Genomic DNA, 15,327 nt, shown 5'->3' with positions numbered 1-15,327 from the left:
AACTAAATAAATTAAGAATGCCAATTCAGATAAATTAGGTAGGTTTGATAGTTTGATTGAATTAAAGATAAATTACTAAAAAAAAATTCCAATCCTAATTCAATCGGAACCTAAATTCAACCAAAAAAATCCTAAATCTAAACCCGAATAATCCACCCAACCCAAAAAAAAAACCTTTTTTTTATTATTTTCTTATAATTTTTTACCAGTTTCATTATACTATATATTCTTTCATTTTTGTATATAAAATATTTTAATTTTTAAAATAAAATTTAATTTAATCAAAAAAAACTCATAAATCCTAAATTTAAATCAAATGGGATGAATCCAATCCTATCCTGAAATTAAATCAACCTAAAAATTCACAATCTGAACTCAAAAACTCCTAATTCAAACTGATTTTTTTCATATCCATTCAGTTCGAATGGGTCGAATTTAATTTTGACATTTCTAAAATAAATAAATAACTAAATAAGTCTTTTTAATTCTGAAAAAAATAGTGATATATATCCCAACCAATTCCAAATTTGGAATGCAAATTATCCTCCCCACGAAAAAAACAATGCCCCATTATTTTTGTTTTTTGTCTTGGTTTTTTTTTTTCATCCTTATCCTCATCAGATAACGTCGGCAAATCCACCATCCACGAATATGAAGGCGCCACGTGGCAGACATAATCTACCTCTCATTCCAGATATTTTATTCCACAGAGGACATCAGAAACAGAGAGAAGTGAGTAGAGTAGACACAGCCTGGTAGCTTGCAGATCAATGGCGGCCTCCTTGATGTCTTCCTCGGCCTTGAAGCCTCCTGCTCCGGCGTCGCTCGAGAGGCTCCGAGTCAACGGCGTCCCTGCTCTCGTAAGCAGGTCATCATCTTCCTCTCGCTTCAAGGTCGAAGCCAAGGGAGGGAAGCTCAAGACTGACAAGCCCTACGGTCAGTGATCGCCCTGTGTTCAGTAGCAGCTTTGAGTAAACTTTTTACTGACTCGGAGACCAAACCTTGCAGGGATCAATGGAGGAATGGCTCTGCCTAGTGGCCTCGATGCATCTGGGAGAAAGCAAAAGGTGAAAGCTAGCTAGATAGATTTAACTCCTCCCTGTATTAAGTATGAAAGAAAAAAAAAAAAAATCTGATCTTGATGATGAATCTCGGTCCAGGGAAAGGGTGTTTACCAGTTTGTGGACAAGTATGGTGCCAACGTCGACGGCTACAGGTCTTCTATTTTAATCTTTTTCTTCTTCTTCATGTCTTGCTCTAACAAAATGGTGCTAGTTTTTTTGAAGATTCTTATGTTATTGCAGCCCAATCTACAACACAGATGACTGGTCTCCCAGTGGCGATGTCTACGTTGGAGGATCGACGGGGCTGTTGATCTGGGCGGTGACTCTCGCCGGAATTCTCGCCGGCGGCGCTCTGCTCGTGTACAACACCAGTGCTCTCGCGCAGTGAAAATAATTATAAATAAATGGGTTGTATTATGCTTCTCCAATAGACTTCGCTCATCCACTGTATATCAATGTAACAAGTCTCCTTTGCCTAATATAAGTTTAAAAGTTAAAAAAAAAATCTTTTTTTTTTTTGGGTTTTTCTCATTATGGATATCAACTACTTGACCTTTAAATCTATTACAAATTCATTTAATGAGTACGCATGCCTAATTATACGGTGCATGATGATGGAGTATAGTAAAATATGACAGTTAGAAATTAAGGAGACGTGACAGTTAAAAGTTAAGAGAACATGGTAATCAGAAGTTAAGGGAATGTGGTAGTTAGAAGTCAGGAGGGCGTGACAATCAACAGATATGAAAAGAAGCAAGATCAGGAAATGACGTCAACAACCTGATTCTCGGTCGGGTTCTCACATATCGGGATTCCAGATCTGAGATACCGGGGTAGACAGTCGGATAATACATGATCAGAATTTGACGGGTTAGGCTATCACAGCATGGCAGTACCTAGACCTGGTGCTCTCAGTAAGCTAAAACTCCCGGTCAACTAACTCCCGATCAGATAACCCCTTATCAACACTTGGAGTATCTCTCCACAGCCTCAGCCTCCCAAGGTCTAGGTCAGACGTTATACTCGACTGATCATCCAAGACTGCCCTATTCCTTCCCGATCAGGGTAAAAAGCACTATAGGACAGCTAGATCAGAGAATCGTAACCGCCTATCAGAGAATAATTGTCCAGTGTCAGGAAATATTCCAGCAGTCTATAGTCACCCACGAATGGAACCTTTCTTCAGATTACAGGAGGATGTCACGTATCCTCCATTACCTGACAAGACCTGACATCCGACATTCTTTGACATTGATCAGGCTCCAAAATATACGTACTATCATATAAAAAGGGAGGTCCTCTCTCTTACGCAGGTACGCTTTCTCGTACATTCACATTGGTCTTCTATTTCCTTTCTGTTTCGTACACTGTATTCTGGGGAAAAAGTATCTGACTTGAACGTGAAAGGCTTGCTCCAAGGACTTTTTCCCTGATATTTGACCTCTAACGCTCATGTACTCGTCTAAGTGTGCGTAGAACTTGAGTACCGTTGGCTCAAGCATCATCGTCCGTCAACACCACGTGGGAGCCCCTTTTTTGGAAAAATATACGAAAAACGTATCTCAGTCATCCCTCTCCCCTCAGTCAATGTCCGCACCAACTCACCAAATCTTCATCTGACCCAGATTACGAAGAAGATCACCCTAGTTGTCAGCTTTTATGAACCATCAAAATATTTGTATTATATGGCTAAGGGCCATTTATCCAAAGACATGATAAACTGGGGAAAATGCATAGCCAATAAATGTACATTTCAGACATGATCTTTTGTTGCAATGTCATGTTAAAGATAATAATTGTTGAAAGAAAGATCGATCTGTATATTTACTCGGAAATTGACTTCTAGGGGTCTACGATCTGGTAATTGACTTTTGCTTTACAGCTTCATACTTGGAAAATCCAAGCACTTTTTTCACTCGCAAAGAAACCAGCAGAGATTGTCTTCGGTGTCAAAAGTTACCTACATAATTCAAAGTGATATTGGAGAAAGTATTTTGATGATCAAGTGTTAGCTTCAGAAGCACTAGATCGATTTGCTCTGATATCAACTTAATAGAAGAAGGATTGCACATTCACCGTCTAAAATAAGGGAATAGACGAGTCCGTCAGATGGGATTACTTTTCATTTCTCTTCTGATTAATTTCAGAATCTCGACTACCTGTTAGAAAGAAGATACTTCTGGTTAGTCAAAGGTTAACAAACAGGAAAAACAAATATGTGAGATTAACTTCTTAAATGGACTCATGGGTTTCTACAGCCAAAAAATCGATCCTATTCTCTGAGACTACATAGAAGAGACAGTTCCTTCAGCGCACTTGAAGGTCACATTATCAGTCCTAATCTAGAGAGTAATGCTTTATTGCATCAGTTATTCTATAATGATATTTAACAATAGCAGCATTTTTATATGTCGCTAATTTAAATCATCTTACAAAACAATTCAAAAAATTTGCAAAAAAAGGTGCATTGACGACATGCATTTCTTTAATGTCATCATAGCTCAATAGCAGTGATAGTGCAAAAAGAACCATAAAGCACTATTTGATCATTGAGCTGAGTAAGATAGGTGTAGACTTTATTCTATTTCATATATGAGAAAAGCAAGAAAGCATTAGCCAGAATATAGAAATAATAATGTATGAGTTCAACATGCAGTAGATGATATTAACACAAATCTACATGGACAGAGCAGTAATTCATTAGAAAGTATAGTCGGATAGCTTAAGCTTAAATATGAGATTGCATAAATAAATGAAGGTTAAGTGTAAGCTTAAGATATTAACCAATATCATTATTAACAAAACAAACAATGTTAGTATTAACCCCAACCACAAGACTACAAGAGGTAATGATTATATGGTGTAATTTATGCTAAGATTAAAAATGCATGCAGGACAGAACTTGTAAGAATTATCAGAGCATCAAATCAATCAGAAGAAACAGATTGGATAATTATTCCTCTTACCCCAGGATAGTGTTGTAAAACAGGAGAGTAATGTTCAAGTGCGACGTATATCTTCTCAAGAAGACGTAAGAGAATCTCAACATCATCACCCAAAAGATCAACCTGTGTTGCAGGCAAAAAATATCAAGCAGGTTCTCTTAAGTATACTTAATTAGCACTCTCTAGTTGAATACCTCAGTTTCTGCTTTCTGAAGGTCAGAACATTTTCTTTCAAATCCTTGCTTGTACCAGAAAGCACTATTTTTAAGGATGTTAGCCAGCTGAAATAGGTCGCTGAATTGATGGATGATAAACTCCAACCTACAGGCAACAAAAGAATGTTACATTCTCATATCATAGGATTGCATTCACAAGCAAAATCAGATCGATCATTGGAAGTATCTAATATGTATTGCCTAACTTTTTAGTCTGATGCAGCTAGCAAACCAAAGGTACATAATAGCTTGAACTACAGGTGGCTATGATAAAACATGGAGATTGGATGAACTAGAAATGTCCAGGAAATGGACTTCCTGAACGAGTCATGTTCACAATTGTGTTATTCTTCGGTGATCTAAAGCTTTGATTAGAGTATTACAGCAAATAGCTAAATAAATAATGCAGAGTATCAAAAGGTTCTTATTGATGATAAGGCAATTAAAAAAATGGAAATATTTAGTTTTATAAGCCATTTAATGAGTACTCTTCACATATTCAGATTTTGTAGGCTAAAATTATGATAAATTAAGGAATAATAGATTTGTTTATGAATAATTCAAATTAGGTTAAACAAACAGCACAGAAAATGAAAAAAAAAATGAAAAAATGCAAGTTTAGATGTTATTCCTATTGAGATGAAAAGGCTCCTGAGTTCAATTGGCAAAGTTATTAAAAAATAAAATTGAATTTAGCAGATGCCAAAAATGGAGTAACATTTTCTAATAAATGAGGCATACCATAAAACCTCTAAAAAGTATTAATGAGCAAAGAAAAGAAGATGAGATAAACATTTCTAATAATTAACCCGGTTGCATGTACATAAGAACAGCAGCATGTGCAATAATATGATGAAAAATGATATGATAGTCACTAGACAAGTGTTGCCGTGAGCTTTAGAGAAGGTTAAAATACTAGTAATCATGCTGATAAAGGACAACTATAATAATAAAATGTAACAAATGATTTCCTGAGTTCCTGCCCTTTATTTCATACTAGATGAAGGAACCAATCATCCAAATAAACCTCCTCCTTTTGTATGTTATTTTGATGCTGCATTAATTGATGAATGGAAATAGATTAAACTAAAATTTGAATTTTGGAGAATAACTTTAGAAACTAAAATTTAAGCTACTTAGAACAAAGACTGAATATAAAAAAAATCTAATTTCAATAAAATATAAAGAATCAAGGGAATAATTATGATGGATATACAAACTCTAAAGAAAGAGTTTCCAATATCTTGAATCCATAATTTAACTAAAATGAAATATTAATGAAGATATCATTAATAGAATAAAGATTCAGTGGTTGAAACGGAGGAGGTTCCAGAGTATTGTGTGATAATCATTAAAAGAAAAAAAAAATTATAAGACCATGATACAACACTTATATTACCTGATGGATTAAAGTGTAGACCAATTATGAAAACAAAATATGTATACAAAATTCATAAAACAAACATGAGAATGCCAAGATAGATTTCCGTAGTTACTATAAAAAAATAAAAATATCTTATTAAAAGATAAATTATATATGATTCTGAATTTCTAATTGATGAAAAAATAAGTGAAAATGGGTTGAGATTGGATTAACATGTTTAAAGGGAAAAAAACAGTTAGACAAGTTGAATCAATTAGAATGGAAAGTGTAAAAGATAGAAACTGAAGAAACTCTAGCAAGACAGTCTTGCATGAAGCTCAATGGAGGAATAAAATCCATGCAATCAGTTCTAAAGAATTGGGATAATCCTAAATACTGATGATTCGAGATCTCTTGTTCACTATTGACCCACAAGGAGCAGGACAACATTTCATGCTTCCTACAGCTACTATTTTTTTAAAAAAAGATATGTTATATCCTAGCAAAAATTAAAGTAAAAATCACCTTGATTTATAAAACCCTAGCTTGTCTGCCAATCTGCATTCAAGTTGCAAGACATTTTCTGATAACACTGTTATAGAACTAGTTACAATCGTCATGAACTTCAAATGTTCTTGTTCTCTAGCACCAAATGTTGCTAGTTTCATTTGATTTTCTGCAACAAGGTCTTGGAGGAATTTCCTTTGTTTCTCTAGTTCCTTTATAATATGAGATGCATTCTTATGGTTCTGAGTCACATCTTTCAACTCATTTTCATACTGTTGAACTTGCTTCAATGTCTTGGCCAATGTTTCTTTCAATGAGTCATTTTCTTCCTTTATAGCTGTAAGACAAAGTGATTGATCGCTAAGTTGGCCTCTTAGTATATTGATCTCACTGCATACCTTGTCCAATTCCCCCTTTTGCCTCATTATATTTATCTCAGAGCTCAACAAAAGTTCCTCTTTTTCCTTAATCAATGTCGATAACCTTTCTTTATCTTGTTTCAATTTTTTATTCTCTTCCATCTTCAAAGATAATGTCTTCTCCTTTTCCAGAACTGCTGCTGCAAAATAATCTTTCTCTTTGTGATGTTTCTCCATCAATGGATTAACACTAGAAATAACATCTTTTAGAAACTCTCTACACGAGCTGAAACAGATGTCCTGTGTTATGTCCTGTGCTATCTTGAATTCCAAGTCTAAATGCATCATTTCAACTTCAAGTTTACTAGATAAATCTTTAAATACAATCTTTTGTATTTCTTCTCTGATTATGCTGTCTAATTTCACATCTTCTGCATCCAACTTCACCATTGTTCTCTGCTCCAAGAAGTCTCTGTCTATCTTTGAAAATGTTGTCGATTGATTCATGTCATTGGGAGCTTGTGCTGTTGTAATGCACATTAATTCCTTTTTCTTGTCTGCTAACAAGCTTATTAGTTGTCGATTTTCATAATCAAACCTCTGATTTAAAGCAAGTAAAATGTTCTCATGAATCTGAACGAGTGACAATTCATCATTCTCTAAAAGAACATTATCCAATGTCGATATAAATCTAAGGAGATTCTTCTTTAACCGTTCATTCTCTTTGTCTCTCTTAAAATGAGCATGGGATCCCTTTTCATTAAGGTAGTCACGCTTAAGTCTGAACAATTCTTCTGTCTTGTCTCGCAATGCCAACTCATGCTGTAGTTTCATTTTGGCTATTTCAGTTTTATAATAGGCAATTTGATCATCCTTGCTCCGATGCTTCAGCTCTGGGGAGTCAGCAATTATTACTTTTGACAGATCTACAGCAGGACTATGGTGTGAGAATGCTAACGCCTGCTCTGAGCTCAGTAATGATGCAGAAATAGCATCAAGCTCTTGGCGCATAGTGGAAAGGCGATCCATAGTTTTCTTCCACTTATCTATAAATGTGTCTACAAGAACATTTCGCTTAGACAGATTTGCTTCAAAATCATCTTGTTGTTCCTTTATTAGACTCTGGAGCACAGTGGCAATGACTTCTTGTTGAAACTTCTTTTCCAACTCCTGCTCACTTATGATATCCTTCAAAAAGAGGAATGTATCAATTTTCTGTTGCACTGAAACAGTTAATGTTTTCAATGCATCAGCAAATCCATCCATAACATTCAACTTATGCACAAGAATGTTACAGAACTCCTTATCTGCTGGACAAACTTCTGGTCTAGGTAAAATGTGGGAATCTATCAAGTCCTTAATTTCCTCCTTGAGCCTCGTAAGATGATCTTGTAGCGCTAACTTTAATTCACTAAAACAAGCAACACAATCCGGTCCCACTCTTTCACCCAAATAGTTTTGATAGAAACCTAATTTATCTATGATTGATGTTTCCTTCCTAATCTTCATGTCTAGCCAGTTCTCTTCAATCATATTTGATTTACATAATTGCAACTTCTTTTCCATAGCCAATATCTCTGCTTCCTTCAAGGCAACTCTCTCAGCTGCCTCTGCTTCTATTGCACGGACTATCCCTCTGATGACAGAATCACTTACCATTCTTGAGACAGTGAGACGAGCATACACGTCATCAAAATAAGAATCTGACTCCTCAAGTAGAAATTTCTCACACAATGATGCAACGTCATGATCAACTGAAAGCTCATTCTCTAACTCCAAAATTTTATTCTCCATGGAACCTAGCACAGGCTGAAAATGGTAGATGAACTTAGAAGAACACTTTATATTCAGAAATTTTATATAAGAAAATAAGATGCTGCTGAGCTTAGTTCAAGATTTTGTTTTATTTTTTTGTACCAAAGATCAAGTTTATTGTAGAACTGGACAGACTATAAAAGAAAATTGTGCGAGTCAAGGAAAACCAATGATTCAGAAAACCACTTCCATGGAGGGAAAATGTCCATCTCATGTACAGAGAAACAAATTTAAATCACACCGACAAGAATATGGTTGCTATTATGCATTAATTAACTGAAAACTATATTTATTAACATACCTAATACGCCAGGTTCCTAGAGATTGGAAAAAAAAAACAAGTTTCAATAATAAATGAATTGACTGATGAACACATTGCTCCAACCAAAACGCCAATATCATCAAAACTAACTAGTAAAAAATTAGTTTCCAACATCGAGACCTACAATATGAATCACCCAGCTTGAGACCCAAACCATAGAATCCACTAGCTGCACACAAGTCATCGAAAACCTAAATAAATTACACGGCGATAATGAATGCATTAGAAAAAAAAAAAAAGGCGCGGCGCATACCGATTCTTACTAAACCTAGCGTAGGAAGAAGGGGCTCCGGAAGCGGTCCACGACGAGAAGCCGATCCTTTAAGAAAGCTCGATCGATCTCCCCGGCTGTAAAAGGAGAGAGAGAAAGGGGACGAGAAGATGAAGGGAAAGACAGTACTTTTCGGCGATGGAGAGAAAGCGATAAAGGAAATAGAGCGGGAGTAGTGAGCTTATGTTATGCCCTTGTGTGCCTTTGTCAAATAAGTCCATAAAAATATTAAATTTACACCTCGCCCGCACTACTTCATCTTCTTTTCAAAATACACCTTATCATTTCACAACGACAATTAACACTAAAATTTACACCTCGCCAAGAAGGGACTTTCGCCTGTTCCACAGTCGCTGACATCTCAGAAAGCAGAAGACATCAAGGTATAGTGCAATTTAATTTTCAGTATCTGGAAAGTTGCAATTTTGCACGATAGATCTGTGTTAGATCCGTGTCGAAGAGTAATTTTGAAGATTTAACCGAAATCTTAGCTGAAATTTGGCGTTCTGGAAGGAAAATTCGTTTTGGATTTGGGTCTTGCTAGGTGTTAATAGACGAGAAGCAGAGGAAGCAGGAGGAAGAGGGATGGCGCCGAAGAACCAGGGGAGCCAACGAGGCCGCGCGCAGCGCTTGGTTCTGTGTCTTCTGGCGATCTGCGCTTCCGGAACGGCGGATAACGACGTGCATCCGTCGGAGCACGGCCTCGCGAACCAGAAGGACCCAGGGCCGGCATCGCCCGCCATGATTGCCTTCTTCCGTGCCCGGCCGGAAGAGGAGGCGCTCCCGGAGGCGCAGAACGTGACGTGGAAGGTGGCTCCTCCGGGGCCGCAAGGGCGGCGCCATCCGAGGACGGGCCTCCTTGCCGCCGGCCTGGCTTTCGGTGCGGTCGGTGCAGCACTTCTCGCCGTGGCGGCGGCGGCGGCGGCGGCGGCGGCGGCGGCGGCGTACGCCGCCCACGCCTGCCGGAACGGTTCAGGGAGCGGGCCCGCTTGGGCGATGGGCTCAGCCCGTAGAAGGAGCGGCCCGGAGGTCCGGTTGGGAACTCCGTAGTCGCGCCGTTGGATTATGAACTGAGCAAATCTCGTTCGTTGTTACATGTTCAGAGCTAAGTCGTAAGTCGAAAGCCTATGTTGTTAGACCATCCACATCAATTTATCTATCCAAAATGTATAATTTAGAGTAAAAAAATTACTTTATTAAATTTGGATATTTATTTTTTAATACATCATATATCAGTTTCCCTATTTCTTCTCTCTATTCTATAATATTTAGGGAATGGAATTCATTCCCTAAATTTAGAGTACTATTAATAAATACATAATTTAGGAAATTGATAGGATAATTGATGCAAAGATTTTTTAACTATCTTATCCATAATTTAAGGTAAAATATTTGAATAAGGTACTTGATGTGAATGATCTTATCGTATAATTTTTACTCATTCGTCATGAATCAAGCAATAAACAAACAGGAAGAACTATAAATTATGTTAATCCTTGTTAGCCTATACAGACAATTACTCGACATACACAGAAGAGCTAAAAGATCTCAATTAAAATGCTTCACACCACAATAAACAGATAAATTAAGGACTTGACATCCCCACAAGGCAGCAGATGTGCATGTACAGTGCTCCAGCAACAGCAGAAGTCAACAACAGCAAAACAATTTCTTCTGGATTCAAGTTTGCAAGGAAATAGTTAGATAACTTTGTGCAATCAGACATTTTGAGGCAAAAAAAGCATGAGGATGCATACACTCTTTCTCGGACTCTGGTGGGGTGATTCTGTTTTGAGATCATTTACATCGTCTCTTATTGGGGCTAGTGGGGGATTAGAATTGCTGGTCTTCTTTTCATTCCGAGCTTTGGTGAATATGACAGTGAACCCTTCGGCTGAGGCGGGATTGTTGACATCCCATTCTCCGAACTTGGGCAGTGGATGAACATTACCCTGTTGCATGCCAAAAGATTATAGGGAGAAACAGATGAGTGAATAATGGATCGAGCATGTCATTGCTGAACTCGTTCAGAAACAAGGAACAACAATTTTATGGTACAAGTTAAGCATCTCTCCTGCTAGAAATTCCATTAAAAGTGGCTGAACAATTTCTTAATCTTCAAAAAGGAACATGCACCAAATTTATTCCTGTTTCCACAGCTCCGCCAATGCGTGATGCTAGACAAACTAATGTTTCTTCCAGGTAAGTATCATGGAGAACTCATAGTAAGATAAGCAAATAGAAAACAGAGAAATGATTTAGTTTAGCTACTACTATGGTGAGGGTGGAGGAGTTATTCAAGGATTTTCAGGAAGATGAAAAGCAATTATTTCTGTGCTTCAAAACCCTTGTTTTTTATATATAAAAAAACTTTCGGAAAAATAGATAATTGGAGCACAATTACATCAGCTGCAAAGCAACTCCAAAGATAAAATGTGTAAACACATCTAGTTTTTGCAATTGCACCTAGAAAGATTTCGTCCATGAAAACACATGTACGTCTTCCTTGTAGTCAGAAGCGAATAATACCAATTATATTGTTTTCACTATCCAAGATGTAATTCCCCCAGAACAGCGTGTGTAGACTGTAATGGCAGAAAAGTCATGATCATTCAGCGATCGAACAGATTGGCCCTCCTTAGACCGAAAAAAGAAGATATTCAAGGCATTAGTGTAGTGATATCCGTGCAACAATAAAATATGATACAAAATTCCGGTCAAATTATCTTGGTTTTTTTTTTCTCCTCGAAAAACTAGGGCTAATACGATGACAAAAGCTAATTCACTTGTCTTCAGTGTCTCTGTCTGTCTATCGCCAGCTAACGTGGAAAAGATAAATTATGAATAATTTATTAATATTGGGCAGAAGGAGAGAGTAAAAACTAGGGCTAACACGGTGCTATGGGACGTATCAGTAGTCTTTATGTGTATTAAAAAGGTAAATAATTCTTTTAAGACGAAGGTCAAAATCCTAAGATGAGATAGTTTGTCATTTGGTTCGGGTCAACCGACCTGGCACACCACTCTACTCAGCTCAGTTCCATCGACTTGACACAATGCCACTAGGTTAGTCTCCACCGACTCGATGATCTACTCATCTTCATTCGGTCCTGTCATTTTGACAATCCAATACTACTCGGCAAGTCTCCATCGACCTGATGCTTTACTCATCTCCATTTGATCCTACCGATCCAACAGTTCAAACGTTACTCAACTAGTTTCCACTAGCCTACTACTCTGCTCATCTTCATTCGATCCTGTTGATCCAACAGTCCAATGTCACTTCGGCTAGTCTCCACCCGCCTAATGCTTTGCTTATCTTCATTCGGTCCTACCGATCCAACAGGTCGACACCACTCGACTAGTCTTCACCAACCCAACATATGGTCCTGTTCAACTCAACTCTTACCGACCCAACACTCAAGTCTATGTGACTCAATTTTGATAGTCTAACGCTCTGCAACGTAACGCTCCGCATTCCATAATATAAAATATGGGCGACATGACTTGACACTTTCCTTACATAAGTAGGACATAATACGAGGAAAGGGATATCTATGATGATACGGTTATGGCAGGAAAGTAATTATGATGGGGAGGAGGGGTAATTTTGTCTTTGGACATGTGTGGAGTTTTGGGGTTTTATGTGTAATTGACGCCGCCACCAGCAGCTTCTTCCTCCCTTCCATCTCCTCGCCAGTCGCCACCTCTCCTTCTCTCTTCTTCTCCTCTCGTCGGCAGAAGCTTCTAGTCGCCAGAAAAGAGAGGAGCCAACTTCTCCCCCTGGTGCTCAACACCTCGCCGGAGCCGACCGCCATTCCTCTTCTCCTCCTCTACTCTCCCTTGCCGCCGACCGCACCTCCTCTTCTTCCTCCTCGCGATACCGCCGCCGGCCACTGCTCTCTCGCTTTCTCTCCCGCTCTCAAGTCTCTCCCCCTCCCCCTCGCGCCTCAACCCACGAGATTGACTCGCCGGAGCAGGAGCAGCAGCGGAGCCGCCCCTCTCTCTCTCTCTCTCCTTCCTCTCGTCGGGAGCATTCCCGCCTCCTCCTCTCCTCAAGCTGGCAACCTCAGCCACCACTTTCATCAGCGGCAAGCGGTGGTCGCCGGCCGCACAACCCCCCCCCCCCCCACACACACACACACGCTGGTGGCCCAGGCGCCGCCTCCATGCTACCTCCCTCTCCCTTGGTCGTCGGTGGCCCAACACGACCTCCTCGATACGGATTCGGCGGGTCCCTTATCACCGAGCTAGCCACTATTACTGTTGTCACTGATTTGAGCGTCTTCCGGTCCCGCCGTGTGCCGGTCTTCGTTGCGTTATCTCATTCCAGTTTTGTACGTTGTGGTGCTTCGGCCTTCGTGCCTCGGTTATTGTTTGGCGTCACTAATTTAGCCGTATTCTGCTCTTGTTGTTTTCCAGGTCTGCGTGTCGGTGTGTCATCTCGGCCTGCGTGTCAAAGTCATGTCCCGGCCTACGTGCTGGTCTCGCATCCCGGCCTGCGTGCCAAGCCCGTTTTCCTGTCTGTGTGTCGAGTTCGTGTCCCCGCCTGCGTGCCGTCAATACCTCTCGGCCCGCGTGTCGGTACCTTATCCCGGTCTGTGTGCCGGTATTATATCCCGACCTGCCACTCGTCTTCCGGATCCGTGCCTCGTTCAGCTTCTCGTCATCAGATCCAGCTCTCCATCCTGATCGGGCGTCGTCTACTCTTCCAGGTTCCGACAACTCGCACTGCGTCCCATCCGAAGGCGCCCCCTGGGCCAAGGTACGTTCTCTGTTCATATTTCTATGCATATTTCATTATTTTATGGCTTAGTCTTGTACTCATATATTCGTTGGATCTGTCTCGAATATCGGGGTACCGGGGGCTGCGTCAACCCGGTCGCTGGCTGCAGGTAACGGTGACCAGAGGACTTTTGAAGACTTGGTCAACATAAAAGTCATCTCAGCACACTCTCCTCGGGACATCACGACTCAATCAACATTCTCACCACCTCCCCCGACGATCCATCCTACTCAACTTCCGGATCGGATCATCTGATATAAGAGTTAACTCATGCGGATGGAGGTATCTGCGCACACACTCACATCTACATCTATTTTCACTATTCTTCCTCATTCTCTTTCGCCGGAAACTTTGATTTGAGTATCCGATTGGTTAATTAAGCCGAGACACCCTTGACTTTATTCTAACTCTCTCTCTTTCCTCTCAGGCTTCGCACTCCAATTAATTCAACTCTCTCTTTCTTGCTCGTTTTTGAAGTTCGACTCAATCAACACAAATACAGTTCACCAATGGCTCACTCATCGGCGGCGGCGACCGCCAGGAACACATGAAATTGTATTCCTATACTGGAAAAGAGAACGAAGGCACGCATTTGAAAACCACAAGGCATGATCCACCAAAATGTAATAAAATTGCATCTATAAAAGGGGAAATAACTTGATTCATAGAATAAGAGCCGCAGATTTACCAACCCTCACAAGTCGCCGAAATAAGGGCAACCGACAGGGGGAAAGAAAATATGAGGATGCTCGAAAAAGGAAGACGATATTACCGACGCCATGATCGGGCCAAGAAGAAGCAGCGACGACCGGAGACGGAGGCGGAAGAGAGTGACACCGAATCAATCGTCCGAGCGAGATCGGGAAGTCGGGAGAAAGGAGAAGGACGAGAGCAAGTTTCGCGATTGGAGAAAAAAGAACGAGCCAAGGCAACGAGAATGATGAAGCAGCGAACCGTTTGCTTTATTGCGTAAAACCCCCCGGAAGTTCTATATTAATAAATTAATCCCGGTACAAAATCACCCGCTGTGTACCTTCCAGTATTTGGAGAAGCCCGCCAAATCTCGCAGGGTCTACCATCCGGGTACGACGTGCACTTCAAATAAACGTGTTCCAGATCACGATGAGGCGGGTCCACCGTCATTTCGTGTTGCGTTGGCTGTCTCGTGGAGTGCATGGTGCAGAGGATTTGGCCGTTAATTCGATCGATTAAAAAATCAATTGCTCCTTTTTCTCAACAAATTAATGGCTACGATTTAAAATTAGCCAGATCGTGCAGTGAAAACGACCTTCCATAAGTTATGTTACAGAGGACTCTTCCATTTTATCGTACAGTTCGAACATCTGCAATTGTAAATATTCCAAATCTATTATAAAGGTCCCTATTTTTCTAAAAAAAATATATATTTAATTAAATTTTCAATATGTAATAAAAAACTATTTTAGAAATCCAATAGTTAATTTGTTACAGCATAACATCGCATCAGTTATCTCATCTAACCATTTTATTCTAAATTTTAAATAGATTAGCTAAAAATATTTATATAAACTTAAAAAATAAGGATGTATTATATACTTACAAAATAGATTTTTAAATTTAATAAAATAAATTTTTTTCTTAAATTATAGATTTTGAATAATGAAGTTGATATGGATACTAAAAAAAAAAAATCACGACCAA

At 39.4% G+C, this 15,327-nt stretch overlaps 4 protein-coding genes and 1 long non-coding RNA gene across 7 annotated transcripts; 3 read left to right on the top strand and 2 right to left on the bottom strand.

Moving 5' to 3' along the window:
• The first annotated feature begins 715 nt into the window (after positions 1–715).
• LOC121974423 (photosystem II 10 kDa polypeptide, chloroplastic-like) lies at positions 716–1,543 on the top strand. Its single transcript, XM_042525479.1, has 4 exons — positions 716–936; positions 1,009–1,067; positions 1,161–1,216; positions 1,305–1,543. The coding sequence occupies exons 1-4, from the start codon at positions 771–773 to the stop codon at positions 1,450–1,452; spliced, it is 429 nt and encodes a 142-aa protein (XP_042381413.1). The 5' UTR covers positions 716–770; the 3' UTR covers positions 1,453–1,543.
• A 1,445-nt stretch (positions 1,544–2,988) lies between these two features.
• On the bottom strand, positions 2,989–9,005 carry LOC121974422 (WPP domain-associated protein-like). Of its 3 annotated transcripts, XM_042525476.1 has the most exons (7): positions 8,844–9,005; positions 8,715–8,759; positions 6,113–8,262; positions 4,204–4,330; positions 4,031–4,132; positions 3,141–3,223; positions 2,989–3,024 (listed from the first exon to the last, which is right to left on the bottom strand). In XM_042525476.1, exons 2-6 carry the CDS (start codon positions 8,745–8,747, stop codon positions 3,170–3,172), a joined length of 2,466 nt encoding a protein of 821 aa, XP_042381410.1. In that variant the 5' UTR covers positions 8,748–8,759; positions 8,844–9,005; the 3' UTR covers positions 2,989–3,024; positions 3,141–3,169. The 3 variants fall into 3 exon arrangements, with proteins under 3 accessions (XP_042381410.1, XP_042381411.1, XP_042381412.1); XM_042525477.1 differs by having other exon boundaries at positions 2,989–3,223; XM_042525478.1 differs by lacking the exon at positions 8,715–8,759.
• Positions 9,006–9,113: 108 nt separating this feature from the next.
• Positions 9,114–10,099, top strand: LOC121974424. Its single transcript, XM_042525481.1, has 2 exons — positions 9,114–9,244; positions 9,406–10,099. Exon 2 carries the CDS (start codon positions 9,447–9,449, stop codon positions 9,909–9,911), a length of 465 nt encoding a protein of 154 aa, XP_042381415.1. The 5' UTR covers positions 9,114–9,244; positions 9,406–9,446; the 3' UTR covers positions 9,912–10,099.
• Positions 10,100–10,470: 371 nt separating this feature from the next.
• LOC121977308 (protein NOI4-like) lies at positions 10,471–14,579 on the bottom strand. The gene is made up of 3 exons (XM_042529896.1): positions 14,420–14,579; positions 10,619–10,813; positions 10,471–10,535 (listed from the first exon to the last, which is right to left on the bottom strand). Exons 1-3 carry the CDS (start codon positions 14,426–14,428, stop codon positions 10,512–10,514), a joined length of 228 nt encoding a protein of 75 aa, XP_042385830.1. The 5' UTR covers positions 14,429–14,579; the 3' UTR covers positions 10,471–10,511.
• LOC121977309 lies at positions 12,971–14,214 on the top strand. Its single transcript, XR_006110780.1, has 2 exons — positions 12,971–13,929; positions 14,075–14,214. It is a non-coding gene; the product is annotated as an uncharacterized LOC121977309 (long non-coding RNA).
• Positions 14,580–15,327: the final 748 nt, after the last annotated feature.

This window comes from Zingiber officinale, chromosome 4B (assembly GCF_018446385.1).
Source record: "Zingiber officinale cultivar Zhangliang chromosome 4B, Zo_v1.1, whole genome shotgun sequence".
NCBI classification, from domain to species: domain Eukaryota; kingdom Viridiplantae; phylum Streptophyta; class Magnoliopsida; order Zingiberales; family Zingiberaceae; genus Zingiber; species Zingiber officinale.
The sequence above is the reverse complement of the archived record's forward strand: the minus strand, read 5'-3'. Positions and strand labels throughout refer to the sequence as shown.

What these genes read in the sequence shown, in the direction of transcription:
- LOC121974424 (XM_042525481.1), top strand. Translation starts at nt 9,447, where the DNA reads ATGGCGCCGAAGAACCAGGGGAGCCAACGAGGCCGCGCGCAGCGCTTG.
- LOC121977308 (XM_042529896.1), bottom strand. An exon ending in ACCAGAGTCCGAGAAAGAGT is followed by an intron (nt 10,536 to 10,618) that starts GTATGCATCCTC and finishes ACTTGAATCCAG; the next exon opens with AAGAAATTGTTTTGCTGTTG.
- LOC121974422 (XM_042525477.1), bottom strand. Translation starts at nt 8,747, where the DNA reads ATGGTTTGGGTCTCAAGCTGGGTGATTCATATT. An exon ending in CAAGCTGGGTGATTCATATT is followed by an intron (nt 8,263 to 8,714) that starts GTAGGTCTCGAT and finishes TACCATTTTCAG; the next exon opens with CCTGTGCTAGGTTCCATGGA. An exon ending in TTTTACAACACTATCCTGGG is followed by an intron (nt 3,224 to 4,030) that starts GTAAGAGGAATA and finishes TCTTTCTAACAG; the next exon opens with GTAGTCGAGATTCTGAAATT.
- LOC121974423 (XM_042525479.1), top strand. Translation starts at nt 771, where the DNA reads ATGGCGGCCTCCTTGATGTCTTCCTCGGCCTTGAAGCCTCCTGCTCCG. An exon ending in CAAGACTGACAAGCCCTACG is followed by an intron (nt 937 to 1,008) that starts GTCAGTGATCGC and finishes CAAACCTTGCAG; the next exon opens with GGATCAATGGAGGAATGGCT. An exon ending in GCCAACGTCGACGGCTACAG is followed by an intron (nt 1,217 to 1,304) that starts GTCTTCTATTTT and finishes ATGTTATTGCAG; the next exon opens with CCCAATCTACAACACAGATG.